The sequence below is a fragment of the Oxyura jamaicensis genome, chromosome 5, assembly GCF_011077185.1.
Source record: "Oxyura jamaicensis isolate SHBP4307 breed ruddy duck chromosome 5, BPBGC_Ojam_1.0, whole genome shotgun sequence".
In the NCBI taxonomy this organism is placed as follows: Eukaryota; Metazoa; Chordata; class Aves; order Anseriformes; family Anatidae; genus Oxyura; species Oxyura jamaicensis.
The window spans coordinates 57,758,419-57,777,036 of NC_048897.1; the positions used below are offsets into that span (position 1 = coordinate 57,758,419).

The 18,618-nt window shown below is 35.1% G+C and overlaps 1 protein-coding gene across 1 annotated transcript in view; it reads left to right on the forward strand.

Annotated features, from left to right (window-relative positions):
* Positions 1–18,406, forward strand: part of KIF18A (kinesin family member 18A) — a 40,371-nt gene extending 21,965 nt beyond the window's left edge. The window contains exons 10-16 of the mRNA XM_035328908.1: positions 63–227; positions 1,377–1,498; positions 2,883–3,121; positions 13,519–13,999; positions 14,334–14,438; positions 16,472–16,581; positions 18,137–18,406. Of these exons, the coding sequence (XP_035184799.1) occupies positions 63–227; positions 1,377–1,498; positions 2,883–3,121; positions 13,519–13,999; positions 14,334–14,438; positions 16,472–16,581; positions 18,137–18,285 (1,371 nt within the window). The 3' untranslated portion in view covers positions 18,286–18,406. The remainder of the gene's footprint in view (positions 1–62; positions 228–1,376; positions 1,499–2,882; positions 3,122–13,518; positions 14,000–14,333; positions 14,439–16,471; positions 16,582–18,136) is intronic.
* The last annotated feature ends 212 nt before the right edge of the window (positions 18,407–18,618 follow it).

An 18,618-nucleotide genomic window follows, 5' to 3' on the forward strand; every position in this document is an offset into this window, starting at 1 on the left:
CAGAGATGTTACAGAAGATCATTTGAAAGCTGCTGCCATAAACAGTTTTTATTCATTTTTAGGCCACTTCTAAGCGGGATAATAGGCTCGCAAGGCTTAGAACCTGCTGCGCACACATGCAGAAGAAGAAAGAGGAGGAGATGGAACGCTTTGAGGAAAATTCCAATTGGCTGCATCGAGTTGAAAACGAAATGCGCCTCCTGGGTCAAGATGGGAGTATTCCAAAGGTAAAATGCCTTCGCTTTAAGAGCAGATCTCATGCCTTGTAGTGAACATCTGACTTGAGCTAAGAATTTTTTGAACTTTTTCTTCTCTCCATCACATTTATGACTTCAGCTTGAACAGATTCTTACACGGTGTTCTCAAGTTCTAGTGTTGACTGGTTTGGTTCTTCTTCACTAAAAGTACTTTGTTCATACAAACATCCCTTGTTCATGCTAGTGTACAAAAATCCATGTTAAAGGTAAATAGCTATGATACGGCTGAGCGTTTCAGACAGCTGCCACAAAGTTGATTCTGCTTCTGGCCTTGCAGTTCTGTTCTTAGCTCCTGATGCTGTCTAAGCATGTGACAACCTAATTTTTAGCCTGGACAAAAAAGTTATTTTTGGGGGGGCACTAGGTGGGAAGGGAGAAAGAAGCGGGAAGCTGTGTTAAGTTCTCTGCCAGGTTTAAGTAAGTAGAGAGTCAGTTTAGTGCAGCCTCACATGAGCACCAGAGCTGGTAGAAGGGAAGGGGTGGAAGTATGTGCAAGAAGAAAGAGAAGAGGCAAAGAAAGGCAGGGGTTGTTCCTCCCTACATTTTGGTTTCAACTGTCAAGTACATGGGCTCAAATGGTGGTGTGCAATGAACACTTTGAGTCATATAATGGAGCATATATATATATATATACACACCCATTAATGCCTGTAATTAATTTGGAAAATATGTTGGTACCTTAAAAGTAGTGAACTTGTAAGGTATTTCACCAAGATGCTGGCATCTCAGAAAGGTAACTGAATATAGTAAAGACTTGATCCAGACAACATCACTGAAATATGCAATATGCATCACTGAAATATGCAGCAAGTACACAGGAAAACAGGAAAGCCTGTCTTTGTCAATGCACACATAAATAAACATATATGCCTGTTGGATTCTTAAAGGTAATTACAGTACACCCATTGATTTGTCAAAGGAAATCTTCAAAGCAATACTGATATATGTAAATAAAAATCAAAACATATGTACTTAATACCATAAAATTAAATAATAATATAGATCCATTCTATCTTTACTTTTCAATGTAGGAACTTTAATATGATTATTTGTAGATAAAATTTGAGTTTCTCACTTTCAATTTGATATGTTTGTTGTTTTTCTTGCTGATTTCCTAAGGAACTATGTAAAGATCTTCAGTGTTGCCATTTAAACCTAGAAGTTAAGGACCTGAAAGCACAAATTGAGCACATGTTATCACTAGTGTCCCTTCAAGATCAGCATTATAAGCAGACGGAAAAGTAAGTATGGTTTCACAGCAGGCCTGGTAAAACTTGCGGTTTGACATTTGTAACCTCTGAATACATATCTTGAGAGTTTAGTTTTAGTTAGAGGCAGATTTTTTCTCAAACTTTTCTCTCTGGGTTAGCATTTTTTTTTTAATAGAAAGATACAGAAAACAATGACTTGATAAATCTTGGGCTCTGTCCACTCCTGTTTAACAGATGCTACAACTGTTCTCCTTCACTTAGTAGTTCTACTTCATTTCTTTCTCTGCGTAGTTTTTACAAATTGTGAATAGGCCAGGGTGTCTTATTTGTTTTATGTGTGTTATGTCTTACGTGTTTTTATTCATTTTAATTCTTTGCATTATAGACATTAATTGCTTTTACTTGTATTCAAAAGTTTGCTATTAAACTGATGTATAGGTAGTAAGACTGAAAAAAACAAATTAGCAGGTAAACATCAGCTCTGTTACTATCAGCCTCTTCCATCTGTTTGAGCCTACCTTCCAGGGTGCAAGATAAGGAATGGGAAATAATCACTTATGTTGAGTAAATACATACATTAAATTTATAACAATCACTACAAAATGAAACAACCATCTTTTAGTCATAATTGGGACAAAAGACTGTTACCATAAACATTACAAAGACAAATACAGAAAGCTGCAAAATTGAAAAACAAGACTTTGAAAACCCCATGTTGTTTGTAATTACTAAGTTTCTTCTTTGTTTTTTTTTTTGTACATAGACATTCCCTGTACATAGACATTTCCTTGTCTATAGTTTGAACCTACCATTTCAAGTCTTGTAACAGAGTCCACAGTTAATAAATTTACATGCTCAGACTGGAATTCCTAAACTTCTGCCAGTTTTATTTGGTCTGCAGATGCACGTCGATCTTAATGTTTTGAGTTCTTTAAATAAAGATCCCAGGGTCTAAATTTATTTTGACTGGACTTGTAATAACGTTTTTTGCACACTCAGTTATGATGTGCTTGGTTTAAACTGTTATTCAGTTGATATTCTTCATTCATTTGATAATGAATTTATAAAGTCAGAACCAGAACTCCATGAAGATGTACTGACTGTATTTCTGTATTGTCTGAGGTATCTTACGCACTAAGAGGAAGAAACTGAGGATCTTGGACACTGATGGAAAACTACTTAGTAAATGCTTAGAGTGAAATACAGGATTTTGCTGAAGAGAAAAATTGGTCTACCTAGTCAAGAATATCTCCTCTTAGTGTTACAGTATGCCCCAAAAGTAAACTACACAGCAGAACCAGGGGGCAGGAGAGAACAGTAAAAACATCTGTATTACTAACAGTGGCAGCAGTGCCAGTTAAGATCAGATGAGTTGGATTTATTCATGTTTGTCTTGCCTCTTGTCGTTTTATAGAGTACTAAATACTTTGCTTCCCGTTCTTCGCAAGCAATATCTGATGTTAAAAGAAGCTGGTTTGTCAAATGCTTTAATTGAGACCGAATATGGGGAGGTTGAGCAACTGATTCAAAGGCAAAAATCAGTAGTTTGGGCTGACCAGACTGGAGAAGAGGAAGACAATCAAAACCGTGAGCTAGAAGTTTCAACGATTTTTGCATTTCCAGAACTTGTGAACAGACAGAACACCCCATGCTGTAAGTATATAAATTGTATTGTATACTTAGTACAGTATCTGTGAAGTTTATTTTTCGAAGAAACAAAGGTCTGAGTGTCTTGATCACAGAAGTGACTGTTAGCTGTATCACGATGGCCCCGTGACTTTTTTTATAACTATGTAGCTGTCTTACCTTGTTTAGATTTTCCTACTAGCACTCAACACGCTAGTGCTTTCTGTTTACTGGTAATAATCCATAACAATGAAAGACTATGATAGGTAACAAATGAATAGCATAATAATAATCTTTCAGTTTCTCAAAAGTTAGTTGTAACGAAAGAGCAGTGACCCCGGAGCACTGTGCAATTAGATTCCCGCTTCCTTTAGCGTTCTTCCTATACACATCTTGCTCAGGGGTTGGGAATTACTTTGCCCAAACTTTTTTTTTTACCCTGAGTCCTCATTAAATGTCTACGTGATTTTGCCAGGTATTTGTACCACTAATCTTACCCAGGAAATTGGCCTTCCGCATCTAACCGTATACAGTGTGAAGTCAGATGGTGTTGTCTGGGCTGTCCTTCTCAGGTGTGGAGTATCATGTGTTTGTTTTAGCGCTTGGTGAGAGAAAGAAAGGAAAGAAGTGGCATGTTTACATGCTATACTTCCTATTTATATGCTATACTTCCTGCTCAGCCAATGCTAGTCAGAGGTTCATCAAGGTATTATGGATTGTTGGCAAATTCCTGTAAAAACATGCTGTAGTGATGAATGGTACTATCTGCATTTTGTGGTGTTGTGTGTGTTAGGAGCCACAATGCATCTATGATATCATACTAATGGAAAAGTGTATTCTGCAGGGCTTTAAGATGTTAATAGTGGGTTTATAGAATTGTAAGTTGGCAGAAAGAAAGCAATACAGATTTCTTTAAACTACTTGTAAAATAAGAACTCAAGACTCAGACTCACGTGCAGTGAGTTTCTTTTTGGATATCTCTCTTGTAAGCGTGCAAGACAAACATAGAACAGTGATCTTAGCTGGTATTTACATTATAGGCATATTTTTGATATACTACGGTCCAAGACTGATAAATATGTGGCTCTTCTGTTGGGGGCTGGGGTGTGATTTGTGGCGAAATATAGGAGTATCAGAATATAGATCAGGTGAATTTGATAATGCAATATGCAACTAAATACTGACTGTAGAGATGGTATATTGTCCTATGTGTGATACGGTTGTCATAGATTTCAATTCTGCAGCTTGCTGACTCTAGTAAGCTTTGTTAGAGTTTTTACTTCATCTACTTCTGTACCACCTTTCTTCAAATGCTGTACTGTAAGAGGCCAGATCCTGTCCTTACTAGGAAATACTAAAATGATAAAATCACTGCATCAATTTTACAGGAACTATTAGGACATTAGCATTTCACTCTGTTAAAATTAGTAGATTTTAAATTGTAGGATGCTGTGTAGATCTCAAGTAGAGATTTTTTTAGTTATAAACATTATTGAACTGTATGTTTACCTAAGTAAAAGGATACTGCATTTTACAGTTAAGACTGACTTTCTTCTCAGCCACAGATGTCTCTGCCTAAAGATGTTCAAAAAATCTTTGGTTGTATTTTTATTTTTGTTATCCTGTGGGAAAGAACATGGGAAACTTTTCCTTCCCTTCCTGCTCTTATTGGAAGCACGAGAAAATAGAAGTAAGTGTCCTTCAAATGGAAGTTCTCTAAGCTTTACAGGAAAATCTATGGTAACTTATGAAAAGATACATCTCAATTTCATTTATTCCCTTCATCTGTTTGTGTGCTCTTCCATTTGCTTTTGACTAGCTGTATAAATGTATTGTGGTGCTACTTAGGACTTTTTCCCTACTGAAACTCCCACTGAAGTTTTTGAATTATCATGAAGAATCAATCTTGCTCTCCTTTTCTCATTGGCAGCTTAAGTTGTTGAGATAACTTGAAATAAGTTTTAGCAGCTTTTTCCTCAATGCTGCTATTTAGTGTAAGACTTTTCTGATCTGTGGTTCTACAAAAATATCTAGACATAAGTAATAGTAAAGAATAAGACACGTTCCAACCAAGTACTAGTGTACTAAGAACATATTTGAAGTTGAGGTTGGATTGAATTGACAATTGACTTTGCATACTGGAAGAATTTCAAAAAAATGAAGTTCTAAAAAGGATTAATTGGGATTGGGCCTTCAATTATTTAATTATAAAGGTGATATAACAATTAAATAAAAACAGTAATAGCTCTGCGAGGGGAAAAAAGAAGCGCTTCTTAAACTATATTTTTATATCATCATTTTAACCTTGATGCATTCTTTCCTAAAATAATACTGATGTTGGCACAATAATCCCTACATGTTGGGAGGTGGGGGTGGAAAAAAGTAATCCATTTATCCATGGGAAAAAGTGTACTTAATTTTTTTTAATAGAGCACTAAATATAATGATATAGCTCTTGAATTTTGTTTGAATTCACTTTTAAAATACTTTGAGCTATCAGTTGATATTCTATGAAGAAACATTTCTCTTGGGCAGAATGTAACAAAACTATTAGAAAAAAAAATACCATTAAGCAGAAAAAAATACATTAGCATGGGGAAAATTTGAAGTAGTAGAAGGGCAACATCCCAATCAGAAGTAGGAAGGATGTAGTAATTTCTTTTTTTCCTTTAAAGATGAAATAAATTATTCAGGAATCCAATTCCTTCTCCCTAAAGTCATCTCAGAAGTATGCTTGGCAAATGTTAGCAAGAGCTGACCAAAGATCTTAGTGAACAAATAAAAAGGAAGATTTATACAGATCCTCTCACACCTTTAGCATGTTGATTTTTTTATTATTTATAATTTGTTCAAGATGTTGGGAAGCAATGTTCTGCACCAAAACCTAACAAAATAGTGCTACACAGTGGTCATTTTTCTCTTATATAAAAATCTGTATTTCACATACAGCTATTGCATTAGACTTCAGCTTGTCAGCAGGAAAGAGCAAAACTTTCCTGTCATTTCTTGTGATTTTATTCTTTTCACATTAAGTTGAGAGTGGTGTTTTGTTTTTTTTTTTTTTAGTCTTCTGTTCTGTGTAATTGTGTTATCCTGTGACAAAAGTTTATTCTCCATATAACTTTAGGGAGAAGAGTAGAAAAGTTACGAGGTATCAATGAAATGATTCATTCTTATGAGTCGCAAGTCTAGAGTTTAAGAGGAAGTGCTGTGTACTAGGTCAGCTGGTAACAAAAGTGATGAATGGCTGTTGAACTTATGTTAAGATATTGGCTATTTGCTAGAATATATCTAGAGTTATTTTCTGTATGAAATACAGAATAGAATAGAATGAGATATGTGGACAATACCAAGTCTTCAGTGTAAACTTGAAGTCCATTATATAACTCTTGTTGAAGTATCTAAGATCCATTCAAATAGATTTTCAAAAATACAAATATGCACAAACATCAGCAGTTGAAGGAAACCATTAAATGGTGCATGTCGTGAAACATGAGGCACTAATTGCAGGAACTCGATTTTTAGTGATACAGTAACTTTTTGCTGGCAATTTTTAGATAAAATCATGACATTGTTTTAATGCAAAGTAATTGTTATTGAGTGTTTTCACATGAAAATCAGAATGCTTTAGGTCAAATAAATAACTTTCCTGCTCATAAGTGCTGTCTCCAGAAGTCCAAAGGAGTTGAATCATTTTGGTAGTTGAAGAAAAGCTATGAAAGCAGGACCTTAACTTTTTATGGGTTACTTCATTAACTACATTCTGTTACTTGATCCTGAAGAAGAAACTCAAGCAAGTAAGTGACGTAAAAAGACTCTAAAAAGAATAAAGGGAGAAAAGGTCACAGTAGCAATTTTTATTCCAGATCTTGTTAAAAATCTCTCACAAAAACGAGTCTTGAAAAACAAATTCAAAATTTGGTTACTTAATTAAACATTAAAATTATTCATTAACACCTTAAAGTGTTACTGAGATTCTTATAAGATCCTTTTCTCTATCAGGACCTTGAAATTAGTGTAGTATTTGAGTGATGCGTGAATGTTTTTCTAAAAGACTTCGTTAAGTTGAAAACCTCCCTGATGTATTAAATACTACAAAGTAGTAGTGAGAGAGAAAAAGACTGAAACTGTCTGACCATTCATTCAAAATGTGGTTCTGTGGTCAAACTAGCAAAATGGTAATTCTTGAACTAAAAAAAAAATATTTTTTTTTTTTTTGGAGAGCGCTAGTTAAAACTTGTAAGCTTTGCCACGGTCTATGGAGCTTCTCATTCCAACATACTGTACATCTTCAAGGAATGTTTTGTAAAAGATGTAAGAAACAACCTGAATCCTGAATATCTGATTATCCTTATCTGGTTGTGTTTTTTTCTTCCTCTACCCCAGGATTTTGGGAAATAAAACAAGATGAAATACACTCAAAATTGATAGCATGTGAAACATTTCAATTATCTTAAATTTCAGTTTGTTCAATGTTAATAATTTAATAATACTGAAAAATATCTATCCCACTGAATTTACTTTGTGTTTTACATTGCTTTGTGGTTAGGTATCTTTGGTAGTTTTAATTTGTTTTTAAGTTAAAAAAAAACTCATTCTTACCCCATGACTGAAAACTTGGCAATTTCAGAACCTCTAATCTTGCTTAGTTTCACTTTGAAGCCTTAATGTGGATTTTCAATAATATCTAAACAATACTTTGTACTCGAATGGATATTTGTTTCTGAACAGTTTTGTGAATGTATATTCCTATTTAAGTGTTTACCCATACTATCTTCATAACTTCACTTATATGATAGAACTGTTGTGTTGTCCACCTAAAAAGTGCAACCTCATGAACAACTCAACCATCAAATGAAGCGCAAGGTATGAAAACAACATAAGTTAATTTAAAACCACGTTTAGGATGATTTTGGGTCTGGTGCTCAATGGAGAGCCATACAGGATACGTGGACTGATGGGTGGAAAGCTATGGCTGCTATTTGCGAGTATTTCTGTGAATGGGAGAGTTCTTGGCATTGTTTCAGGCATCCCATTTCCGGAAGCCTTACGGTGCATTAGCATTGAGAGAATGGAATTGATTTACAGGAAGAAAGAGGAGGGGGAGGGCATACATTACTTTCTGTAGTGACAAACATCCGAAAGTGAAGTCAATTTATTTTGAGTGGCAGGAAAAATTGGGGTGTAGTTCTATGCAGCAGATGATTTGATTAATAATAGGAAAAGCATACTTCTTGTATATAGGGAAGATTATTCATATGTTGAGCTGCTTTTTCACACTGTACTGTATGACTGCGTATTTTTCTCATGCCGTATAAAGTAGTACTGACCACTTGGACCCACTGGAATGCAGACTGGATTTTACCTTTTTTTTTCAGTTGACAGTTGCTTTTTGCAAAACTGTTGTTAATCTCACCTTCACAGTGAATATGAAATGAATGAAAAGGATTCACTAGACCTCATCTGTAGTGTGGAATTGCATGAGTCAGATGTTAGAATAAAAATATATGATTAGTAATGGGATCAATGGCTGGTCACACAAAAACATTGATTGAAATGAGTATGGACCATTTAGCGCTGTTTCTAGAAATAATTCCCTTATACATATATTAACATCAGTTCTAGAAGACAAGTCTTAGCTGTTATCAGTTGTCTTGTCACGAACTCGTCTCTCTTTGTGGCTCATGCAAATACTGCTCTCATTGCTGTAAATATCTGATATTGCAGTTTCTCTCCTGATAAATCTTCTGAGTACCCTTTTGGAACAGATAATAAAACAAACATCGTACTGTTTGGGTGGTTGTTGCTCAGCAGAGGATGACTTCAGTTTCTGAATTGAGTGGATCTGGTAAGAAAAAATGACAGCTAAGAAAATCACTGTCAGTTATCTATTATAATAATCATACTAAAATTAAAGATCATTAAATATGTATGTGATCTGTTCTCTAAAATATATTGGGATTTATCCTTCTTTTTTAAAGAGAAGTTGTAACTGAAAGTACCAGCTGAGGAAATAGAACTTCTAAATTAATCTTTTACGCTAATTCATGAGGTTAACGACAGATTTTTCTGCCAAGTACATAGTGATTTGCTTTTGGATAAGAAGTATGTGAACTTAGTATCAGTGAATCATGAGGATCAGCTGATGGAAAATATTGAACTGGCCATAAAATTTGAAGCAAACAAACCATGAGCATAACCTCCTTGTGTTATTATGAAGTAGGTTTGGAGACCTTTGAAGGGATTTTTGACCTTTGGAGGTCAGAAGTGTTAAGACAAGTTATTTTTGTCCGCTTGCAGTACTAAATTTTCTTTAAATAAGAATGTTTGTGTCTATAAATCTTAACACGTGCCTTAGAATATCACTTTTTAATAATATTGATAGAACTTTGAAGGTATTAGAAAGTAGAATCTCACAAAAAGCTGAAAGTGAGTTTTTTTTAAAGGTGAAACATCTGTGGAAATGACTATTTGAAGTAGTCTAAAATCTATAGGATTGTGTTTGTAGCATCTATTGTTGTCAGATGCCATTTTATTTAAACTTCTCAATGGTGGGTATTTAAGTATCCCCCTAAAATTAGTCAGTAGCTTCATTATTGTCTCTACTTATTACGGCAGACGCTGAAACACTGCCATTTCTTTATTTTGTGGGTTTTACCGATGTTTTGTTTTTTTTCTTACTGTATTCATATTTACTTTAGATTGCAATTTATTGAATCTGTATACTGTAAAACAGTGAGCTAGGAAAGGAGGATGCTTTGTTTTTAAACGCTAATGACACACTTACGGGTTTAAGTGGAACTAAGTTAAATATGATGTTGCTGGTGATGTCTTCGTTTACTTGTTTACTGCGTTAGGGACAACTTAATGCTTTCACAGAAAGCTTTGAGAAGGGGCGTTTCTTGAATATTTTATATGCTTTCCACTACTTAACTGGAAGGGAGAGTTAGCGGGATTTTTTTTTGAACTTGTTCTTACGAGTTTCATTCCAGAAATAAGGTTTTTAAAATAGGTCTGAGTTTTTACTAACGGCTTATGTTTGCCCTACATAGAACTGTTGCAATTGTCTTTTTATAAATGCTATGTGTATTACAGTATGAAATGCAGCTCATTATGATGAAATTCAACAAATTATTAATGTTGGCAATACTTTTATGTTCTTTACCTATCTCATTCATGGTTTAAATGCTTGCATTTACAGTTAATTTCAAAATGCTTCCAGTATTTGGTCCTGGAGAAGCTTCTAAAACTTGGCACTCTCAGCAAAATGTTTCTCCATCAGACTTCCTTCTTAGTAACTTCAGGACATTAGCAAAACCTCACTGTCTTACAGTAAGCAAACTTTGTGAAACTGGAAGCTCCCTGTCATAATGCAACAGCAGACAAATAGAATTCTAACAGTTATTTTTCCCGAAACACACACTTTCAAATGCATATAAGCAGAAGGAAAACGGAATAAATTAATATTTTAAAGTGTCTTAAAATGTTTAATGGATAGTTACTTCAATGACTAGATTGGAATCATTAGATAAAGCTTTTTCTTTTATTTAAGAATATAAAGCGTTATACGAGAAAGCTGTGGTCTCAATTGTTGCTTGCGATGACAATTTTTTTAAAGAAATGTGTTCGTCTTTTACATAGAGGAATATTGCACTCTCTCAGAAAACCAAAATTTAAGAGTGAGCAACATAATGAAGCTTAGCATTGTTGATAGTGTAACAGGAGTAGATGCTGAAAATAGTTCATAAATGAGTTTCTTCCTTGTTTCCAACAAATCCTGCTGAGTCTTGGAGGGAAAACAGAGTTATCAGCGTAAGTTTATAGTATTTCTGGTGGTTGTTAGTTATTTGGGGAACGTGCAGGTTCTGTCCATGTAAGAACGTTCTGTGACTGGAATGAAACGTAACTGCTTTCTAATCTAGTACTTGACTACGACCCTTTCGATTTTACTGCTCATGAATATTGTGAAATAGCTTCTCATAGTATGTGCATTAACCTCTAACGTCTCAACATTTTGCTGCACTTGATCTGGTGAAGGTTGATTTGCGAATTCGACTGAGACGAGTTAGAATTTAGGAAACAAATATATTTTGCATCTTAACAAAAGAATCCCTTAAGTAGTTGGTATATAACAAAATGAAATGTATGTGGATGCACACATGCGTATATGTGCTCATGGTTTGGTTGTTTCATGTCAGGAAGTCTTCTGAGGCCCGAATTCTCCTTGTTTGTTTTGCAAAGCTGCAAGCAATGTAAAAGAACAGTAACTGTTTGCATAACTGTCTATGCATCCTTTCCCATAAGGAGTTAAGCTTAACTTAACCTACTTTTGTTGTTTATTCATTGTTGGATAAGATGGTGTCGTGTATTTGTTGATCTATAGTAGTATAAAGGCTTTATCTGAGACTGAGCCCTTGAGTGTGGGATAAAAGTTTATTTTTCAATGATTGCACTACAAAATTAAGCTAAAGCAACAGAGTATGTTTGTGCCCTATATGCAAGTATCTAACTTACTTGCTGCTTTTACACACTTGGATACTATCCATTCCATCTTCCCAGAACAGATCTAAGTTTCCTGGTAGTCCTTAGATCCTTTTCTACCTCCTCACAACTCTACACAATTCTAATTTATATCTTCTATTGGTTATAATCTCCTCTGCCTGGTCACAAGGAGTCCATCATATGGTATGTCTAATTCCAAAATGTGTAGTGATTTGGCCAGGAGAAGATGTAAGAAGATGTACGGGGGGGGGTTGGGATTCTTCCTTTGTCTGAATGCGTTTCTTCAGTGAGTCTCTTATTTGGCTCTTTTTGCTACACCGTATGATGTGACACCAGTTAGGAAATAGTCATTCTTAAGTCTTGTTGTCTATAGCAAATTAGGTTGTAACTAGACAATGAGGTCAAAAATAAACCAGGAACCAGTGCTGAGAAATGGTAATGGGTCAGAGAAAGCATACAATTATTTGAGTGTTTACTTTTGTGAGAAATCAGACTTGGGTAAGGGGGGTGATGGTGCAGAACTTCTAATGATTTTTTTCTTCAAAGAATTCTTATAGATCTGCTAAAATACCACATGTTGGGTGAATGACAGAACTAAAGTTGAGCTTTCTGAGGAGTTAAAAGTTAACTTTCTCATTCTGGAGCAAAAGGACTATGGAACTAAAGCAGAAATAATTTGACACTGCTGTATGAATTACCATTGTTAATTCCTGAGTAATTTTCAGCATAGTAAAAAGCATGAGATCTTTTTACAATGTAGTTCCTCTTAGGAATGGAGTAGGCAATGCAGAAAGGGGAGCTATGATACTGTGGCTATGGGCTGAAAGGGGGCCAGTCCATAGAAATTTTTAAGGATACTTGCATCTTATTCTCTTCATTTGCAGAGCACGTTGAATATAGAAGCGCTTTGCATTTTGACAGACTTCAACCTGTGATTTGTGATAACTCCATCTTCCTCCCTCCCGTAATTTTTTGCATTAAACTACTGGTGGGTTGACTTAAGCCACCACTAGCCTAGCCATTTGAACTGTGGTCTGTGATTTTAAGATTATTCTCTTGAAATCTGAAAGCCTGAATGTAAAGGACCTTTTCCCTTTTTAAAAAGGACTGTTTCCCTTTTACTTTGGAGATGGCTTTTCATTGCCACATACTTAAAAATAAAAATGACGCATCAAGATAAAGCATAAATCGCGATGAATTGTGGCAATGGCCAATTGCTGCTGTATTGCATAGCTTATGTTTTAGACTGTTTCAGTTGTTTTTTTTAAGCATATGGTTTTGTTTTCCATAGTTGATATATCAAGATTAACATGATCCAGGTAACTGCTGCCTTCCTATTTTGTAAGATATTGTCTCTTTTTGTAATGTCAAAGGATTTTTCTTTTGCTCTTCTGAGCTTAATCAGTCTTCTGTAACAGTCTCTCTCCTTCTGTATGGTACTTGCTAGGAAAAATAATGGACGTGATGAGGAGACAACTGTAGATTACTGTGATGGTACCATCTTAATTTAAGAGTTGTCATGATAATGTGATCATTTTCAATACTCTTACTCTTCCATTCCCTGTTGTAATATTTCATATCTTAGTTGTGATGACTTATAATATCTTTGGGATTAACTATATCAGTCTATGCATATTTATAATATTCTGAGTGCCACAGAACAAATGCTGCCATCTGGACAATGCTGCAAAAGAAATAGAAGTTATATGATCAAATTAATGTTTAAATGAATAGAATCATAGAATGATTCAGGTTGGAAGAGACCTGTAAGATCATCTAGTTAGTCTAACCTTTAATAAACAGTATTTTCAATAACATGTTCATATCTAATAAATGTATTTCAGAAGCGAACAGGAGGAGAAAAAGCAGTATTTAGGTAGTAAAAGTAGGTAAATGTGCTAACCACTGACTGCGTTGTGCAGGTACAACTTCTGGTACACCATCACCAGAAATGAAGAAAAATACACAACTGGTGGAACTTGAAGTACCGCAACAGAAGAGAACTAGGCGGAAGCTAATGGACTCTCCGGTCACAACTCCAAGTCCTGCTGCATCCAAGCGATACAGACTCCCTCATCTGGAGGATTCTCTAAGCAAGGAGGTTCGCCCCATCATCTATACGCCAGAATCTTGCAGAAGATCAGTACAAAGCTGCAGTATGCAGACTGTGGTAAAGCAAGACTTACACCTTTCAGGCCCTCAGGAAGCGAATGAATGCAATACAAGTATGCAGCTGAAAAAGGCCAGTGTTATGGACTTGACATGTGATGTTATCCCAGAGTGTGATGAAGCTGATGTGGACTCAACAGTAATCCTCTATGAAAGGACAGGTGAAACAAATGAAGCTTCTGTTGACTCATCTGTAAAGCAGTCACAGCCATGCAGCAGTAGCATTCTGCAAAGGTATTTTCCATTGATGTGGGAAAGGACTGTTACCTGGTCTTGTCCAATTTCTATTTTCCAAACGTTTTAATTCTGTTTATTTTCAAAGAGGTAGTTTTTGTCATTGATGTTAATTGAACTTGTAACATCTGCTAATATTTTGAAAATTGAACCTTTAATTATAACAGGTATCAGATTCAATTCTGCCGTTATTTGAAATCCGTGTTAGTGATGACAGAGTTTTTTTGTTTTGTTTTGTTTTGTTTTTTTTTAAAAAAAAAAGGGGGGGGGGGGGGGGGCAATTTTATCTGACTTCTGTCCATAACAGGTTTTACTAAATATCATTTGATTTCAGATTTGGTCTCTCTTCCTTGAAAAGCAAAGATTCTACCTCAATACTTGAGAAGCCCTCATATATGGCAATGACTTCTGCTGCTGAGAGAAAACGAAAGGTATTAAGGTGAGGTTAAACTAACTGTGCCGATCCCACGTAAATCAGTTGGTATTCATTTCTCATGTTCTTAGTTCAGTTTTATGTTTCAAATCTGAAAACCTGTTACACAAGTCATCTGAACCGACATACAAGATGTTTTGACTCATATGTTCAACAATTCCGATGCTTCTTTCTTTCTTGGCAAGCTGAGCAGAATGTCATAAGCTTTCTTTTGGTTGAGGGGCTCTGTTATTGTAATTGAACAAGTACAAGCGAACATTGTCTTCCATGTTTACTGCCTATTCAGAATGGGAAGATGTCATCCAATTCTGAAAAATAAATTCCATTCTTAACTAAAGATATAACTTGAAAATGTTAGGCTTTTGATGGTAGGCATTAGACTACCAAAACACCAAGTACGGAAAATGTTTGACAACGTTTCTGTAGCCGGTGCCTATATTTTTCTGATAATTCATTTGCAGTCCCAGTTATTGTGACTTCTCTTTTTTTCATGTGCTCTTGGAAGAACTCCCATTTTGTCACTTGTCTATTTAGATCTTTGAAAGACCTGAAAGGCATTTTTAAGGAGCAGTAGAAAAGCTAGAACTGAATAGACATTGAATGGAATTGTGTTACTTTTTGGTTGTTTGTTGTTGTGGTGTTTTTAATTAGCTTTGACTTTGTTAGTGTATTTGCAGGTAAGCTATCAAGTCAGTACTGATGAAAGAGGTCATTTTTTGGTTTCAAAGTCAAAAAGATAAAACCTTTTTTTTTTAATAAATCATAGTACATCTCACATGTTGCTGCTCAGTGAGGGGAGCTGCCCCTTAATAGGTCTTGTAAAGAATGTGTCAAAACTATTAGAAACAAGTTGCATAGGCATGTCACAGGCCATGGAAGGAACTTCAGTTCTTGGTGGCTTTGTATCGCTGTTTATGAGGAACTAAGAGGGAATGAAAGTTCCTTACTTGTGAAGGAGAAAAAGATGCTTGTGACTTTACAGAGCATGCCTTCTTTGACTTCCTGTTCTTTCCTTTTCTAATCCCTTGGGTCTTTGGTGCTTTCCTTGTGTTGAAGTAGTTCACTCCAGGCATTTGTCTCCTAGTAACATTAGAATAAAAATATAAATATCAGACACTTTGTATGCTGTAAATATAATTGGATATGGTACTACTGTTAGGAGATAAGAGACAGTCTGTCATCATACAGAGTCTGCTTTTACCAACTAGCATTATATTCTTATAAGTGTAAGTTATCTTCAAACAAGCATCTAAGACTGTATTTTAGGACTCGTACAAGACAGGCATGTCTTTGCTTGCTGTGTATTTTTGGTTAGGCAGAAAACTATTAGGAAAACTAAAAGAAGTTTAGGACTGCAAAGTGAGATAATACAATATATTGGGGGATGGGAAAAGCATAGAAACTTGAATATAAATACAGTTAGCTTGTTTATGAGGCTGTCTTACGGAGTGAAACTAGGGAAGTAAGCAAGGCAGATGCATAAGGCTGAGATGATGGGGGGGTTATATCTTTCAGCGCAGATCATCAGTGCGTCACATGAAAGGGTATAAAATACAAAGATGTTTTTCTTAGTGATTTTAAAGCTATAACAACATCTTGCATCTTAGCTGAAAAGTATCATCTGCTATGAAGCCACCCAGTCCAACCCTGGAGCCTGTAGAAAAATACTGTAGTGATTTTTCTAAAGAGTGACTTTTTCAATGAACCCAACTTGGTCACTTCAAGGATTTCATACATACACACATTTTTGTGTATTGACCATCAATCTGCCTTCTGCAGTCTTCCAAAAAAGAAGGGGTGGGATGGAGAACAGTATCTATATATATATATAGATAGATAGATACTATTATCTATACTATTATCTATGATATATATATATATATGTCATAGATAAATGAGTTTATTCATTGCTTTCTGTTGTGAACGACCAATACTGGCTAATATAATTTGATGTATTTTGCATATTGCAACATCTACATTTCTGTGGTATAGCTGATCACTTGACTGATGTCAAACTTCTTTTCTGGCTATTTTTCCAGTTCTACGTCAAACACTGGGTTAGGTAGCCTGAAAGAAGAAGTTTCTGCAAAACGTGTTCGACAGGAGATTGTGTTAAGCAGTCGAGTTTTGCGAGTACCCAAAATGGCAGGTAAGTGTCAAAATTTGAATATGCAACCCTGCGTTGGCAATTACGTTTCTACAGGAGGTCCAAAATTTGGGTTAACACTTATGGTTTGGGCAATTTAACAGCATTGTTCTGATCAGGATCACTACACTAAGCCATTGGCTTGAATAGTATATCTGATCACTTGCAATAAAATTCTGAATATTGTCTAATGAATTATCTGGATAGCACCTAATCAAAACTCAGTATTATTACAAGCTTGGTGAGGAACCCCTTGTCCCAGGAATTGAGGACTTGGAGCAAAATTTTGCGCTTGTTGAGATATTTGTTATCTGGTACCAATTTTCTTTGCCAATTGTAACTTAACAAGAAACAAAACCCTTTCAACATTTTCATACCTGTTTTCAATTGTTTGCTTCTTCTTATAACACAGCTTTGATTTGGTTTTAAAGAGGCTTGTGAGTTTTTTTTTCAGAGATTTATTCTGTATACTTTAACACTACTTTGAGTCAACACAGTATTTGAAGGAAAAAATAAAGCAATATTTCAGAATCACTTCTGAACTTGTTTGGAACTATCAGATGGTATTCTGTGGAAACTTGTAACAATTGTGTGACTATAAGTACATGACTTGTGCTTGAGGTATATAAACGTATCGTAACAATTTAAAAAAAAAAAACTTTTCAGCTGAGGGGCACAAAGCTCTTCAAAACTTGAAAAAGTTTGCACCTTTCAGAGTTCTTGATGCTAAGTTGCTTGGCACCTGCAGTAGACCAATCACGTGACTCTTCTCACTGATAGTACACCAGTTTTACAGTATATATGTGCTTTTGTGTAAGAACCAATGTGAGTGGAAAAAGTATAGATGAATACATACTAGTGTTGATTCATGAAAAATTGTGGCCTTATTAAGAGTAATGTTTATAAAAAGCGTAAATCTGATGCTAAGCTTTGCCTAACCAATAGTTACTTATTTTCCAAAGTACATTCACGGTTACATCAGTATCAATTTCTTCTACTAAAGACTGGGTTATAAGCTTAGCCAAAATCACCCTCTACACTGGTACTATTAAGAAACCATGTAGTGACGTACCAAATTCTAAAATAGAGAATAGATCTTTTATGATCAGTTAAACTTTGAAAATTAAATACATCTTACTTTCAAAAGTATACATTGTAGGAGAAGAGTGAAACATCAAATCTCTAACAGGAAGAGTGACATTCAGATTGAATTTTAAAAAAGTTTCTTCAATGATGTAATGTTCATTTTTTTTGGTACTATGTACGTAATCAGGATTAATGAAACTTTAATATATCTCTGCATTTTTAGGCTGTGCCATTTTTATAACATCTCATGTGTCAGTTGAGAGTCCTATTGTTGGACTTGTAGGTAATTAGCACACTGCGTCACTGAGCTGAGTGATTACACTTTTCATATCAAAAATAGGCTTTCAATAAGGGCAAGAAGTATGTGCAAAAGTTCTTAGGCATGCTCTGTAAAGGAGATTGAGGTATGAGACATTGATCCACTGAACATAAGCATAATTTGACCTATTTGTAATGACATTTTCTTCACTAGGAATTGGAAGAAGGAGTTGGAAGGAAGAACGGGCTGTGTCAAGAAATCTTGCTAGAAGCCTTTCTGAAGGAAATGTAGCACTTGGTGCTAAATCAAGGACATCAAAAAATCTTCTACTTCATGTTTGCAAGAAAAAAAATAGGATTTAGGTTCATCCGTAATTCAAGCCAGTTTAATGTAAAGCAAGTGAGAACAGTGACTTTGCTTTCCCTCTTGTGAATTTTTTTGTCTGTCAATAAAGATGTCTCAGTAATACAGAACTTCAAAAAATCCAGTTATTAAAAATAGCAGGATTTTGTTGAATTCTAAAACACAAATTCATTTGTCTCCTGTTTGAAAGCTTACAAATATTCTCAGTATGAATATGAAATTTTATTTCAAGTTGTGAATGGAGAAGTGCATGGGATATCTTTCACTGTAGTCTGAGTTTTTCCCCTGTGTGTATGACTAACAGAATAATACTTCATACAGTGCAAGTCTTA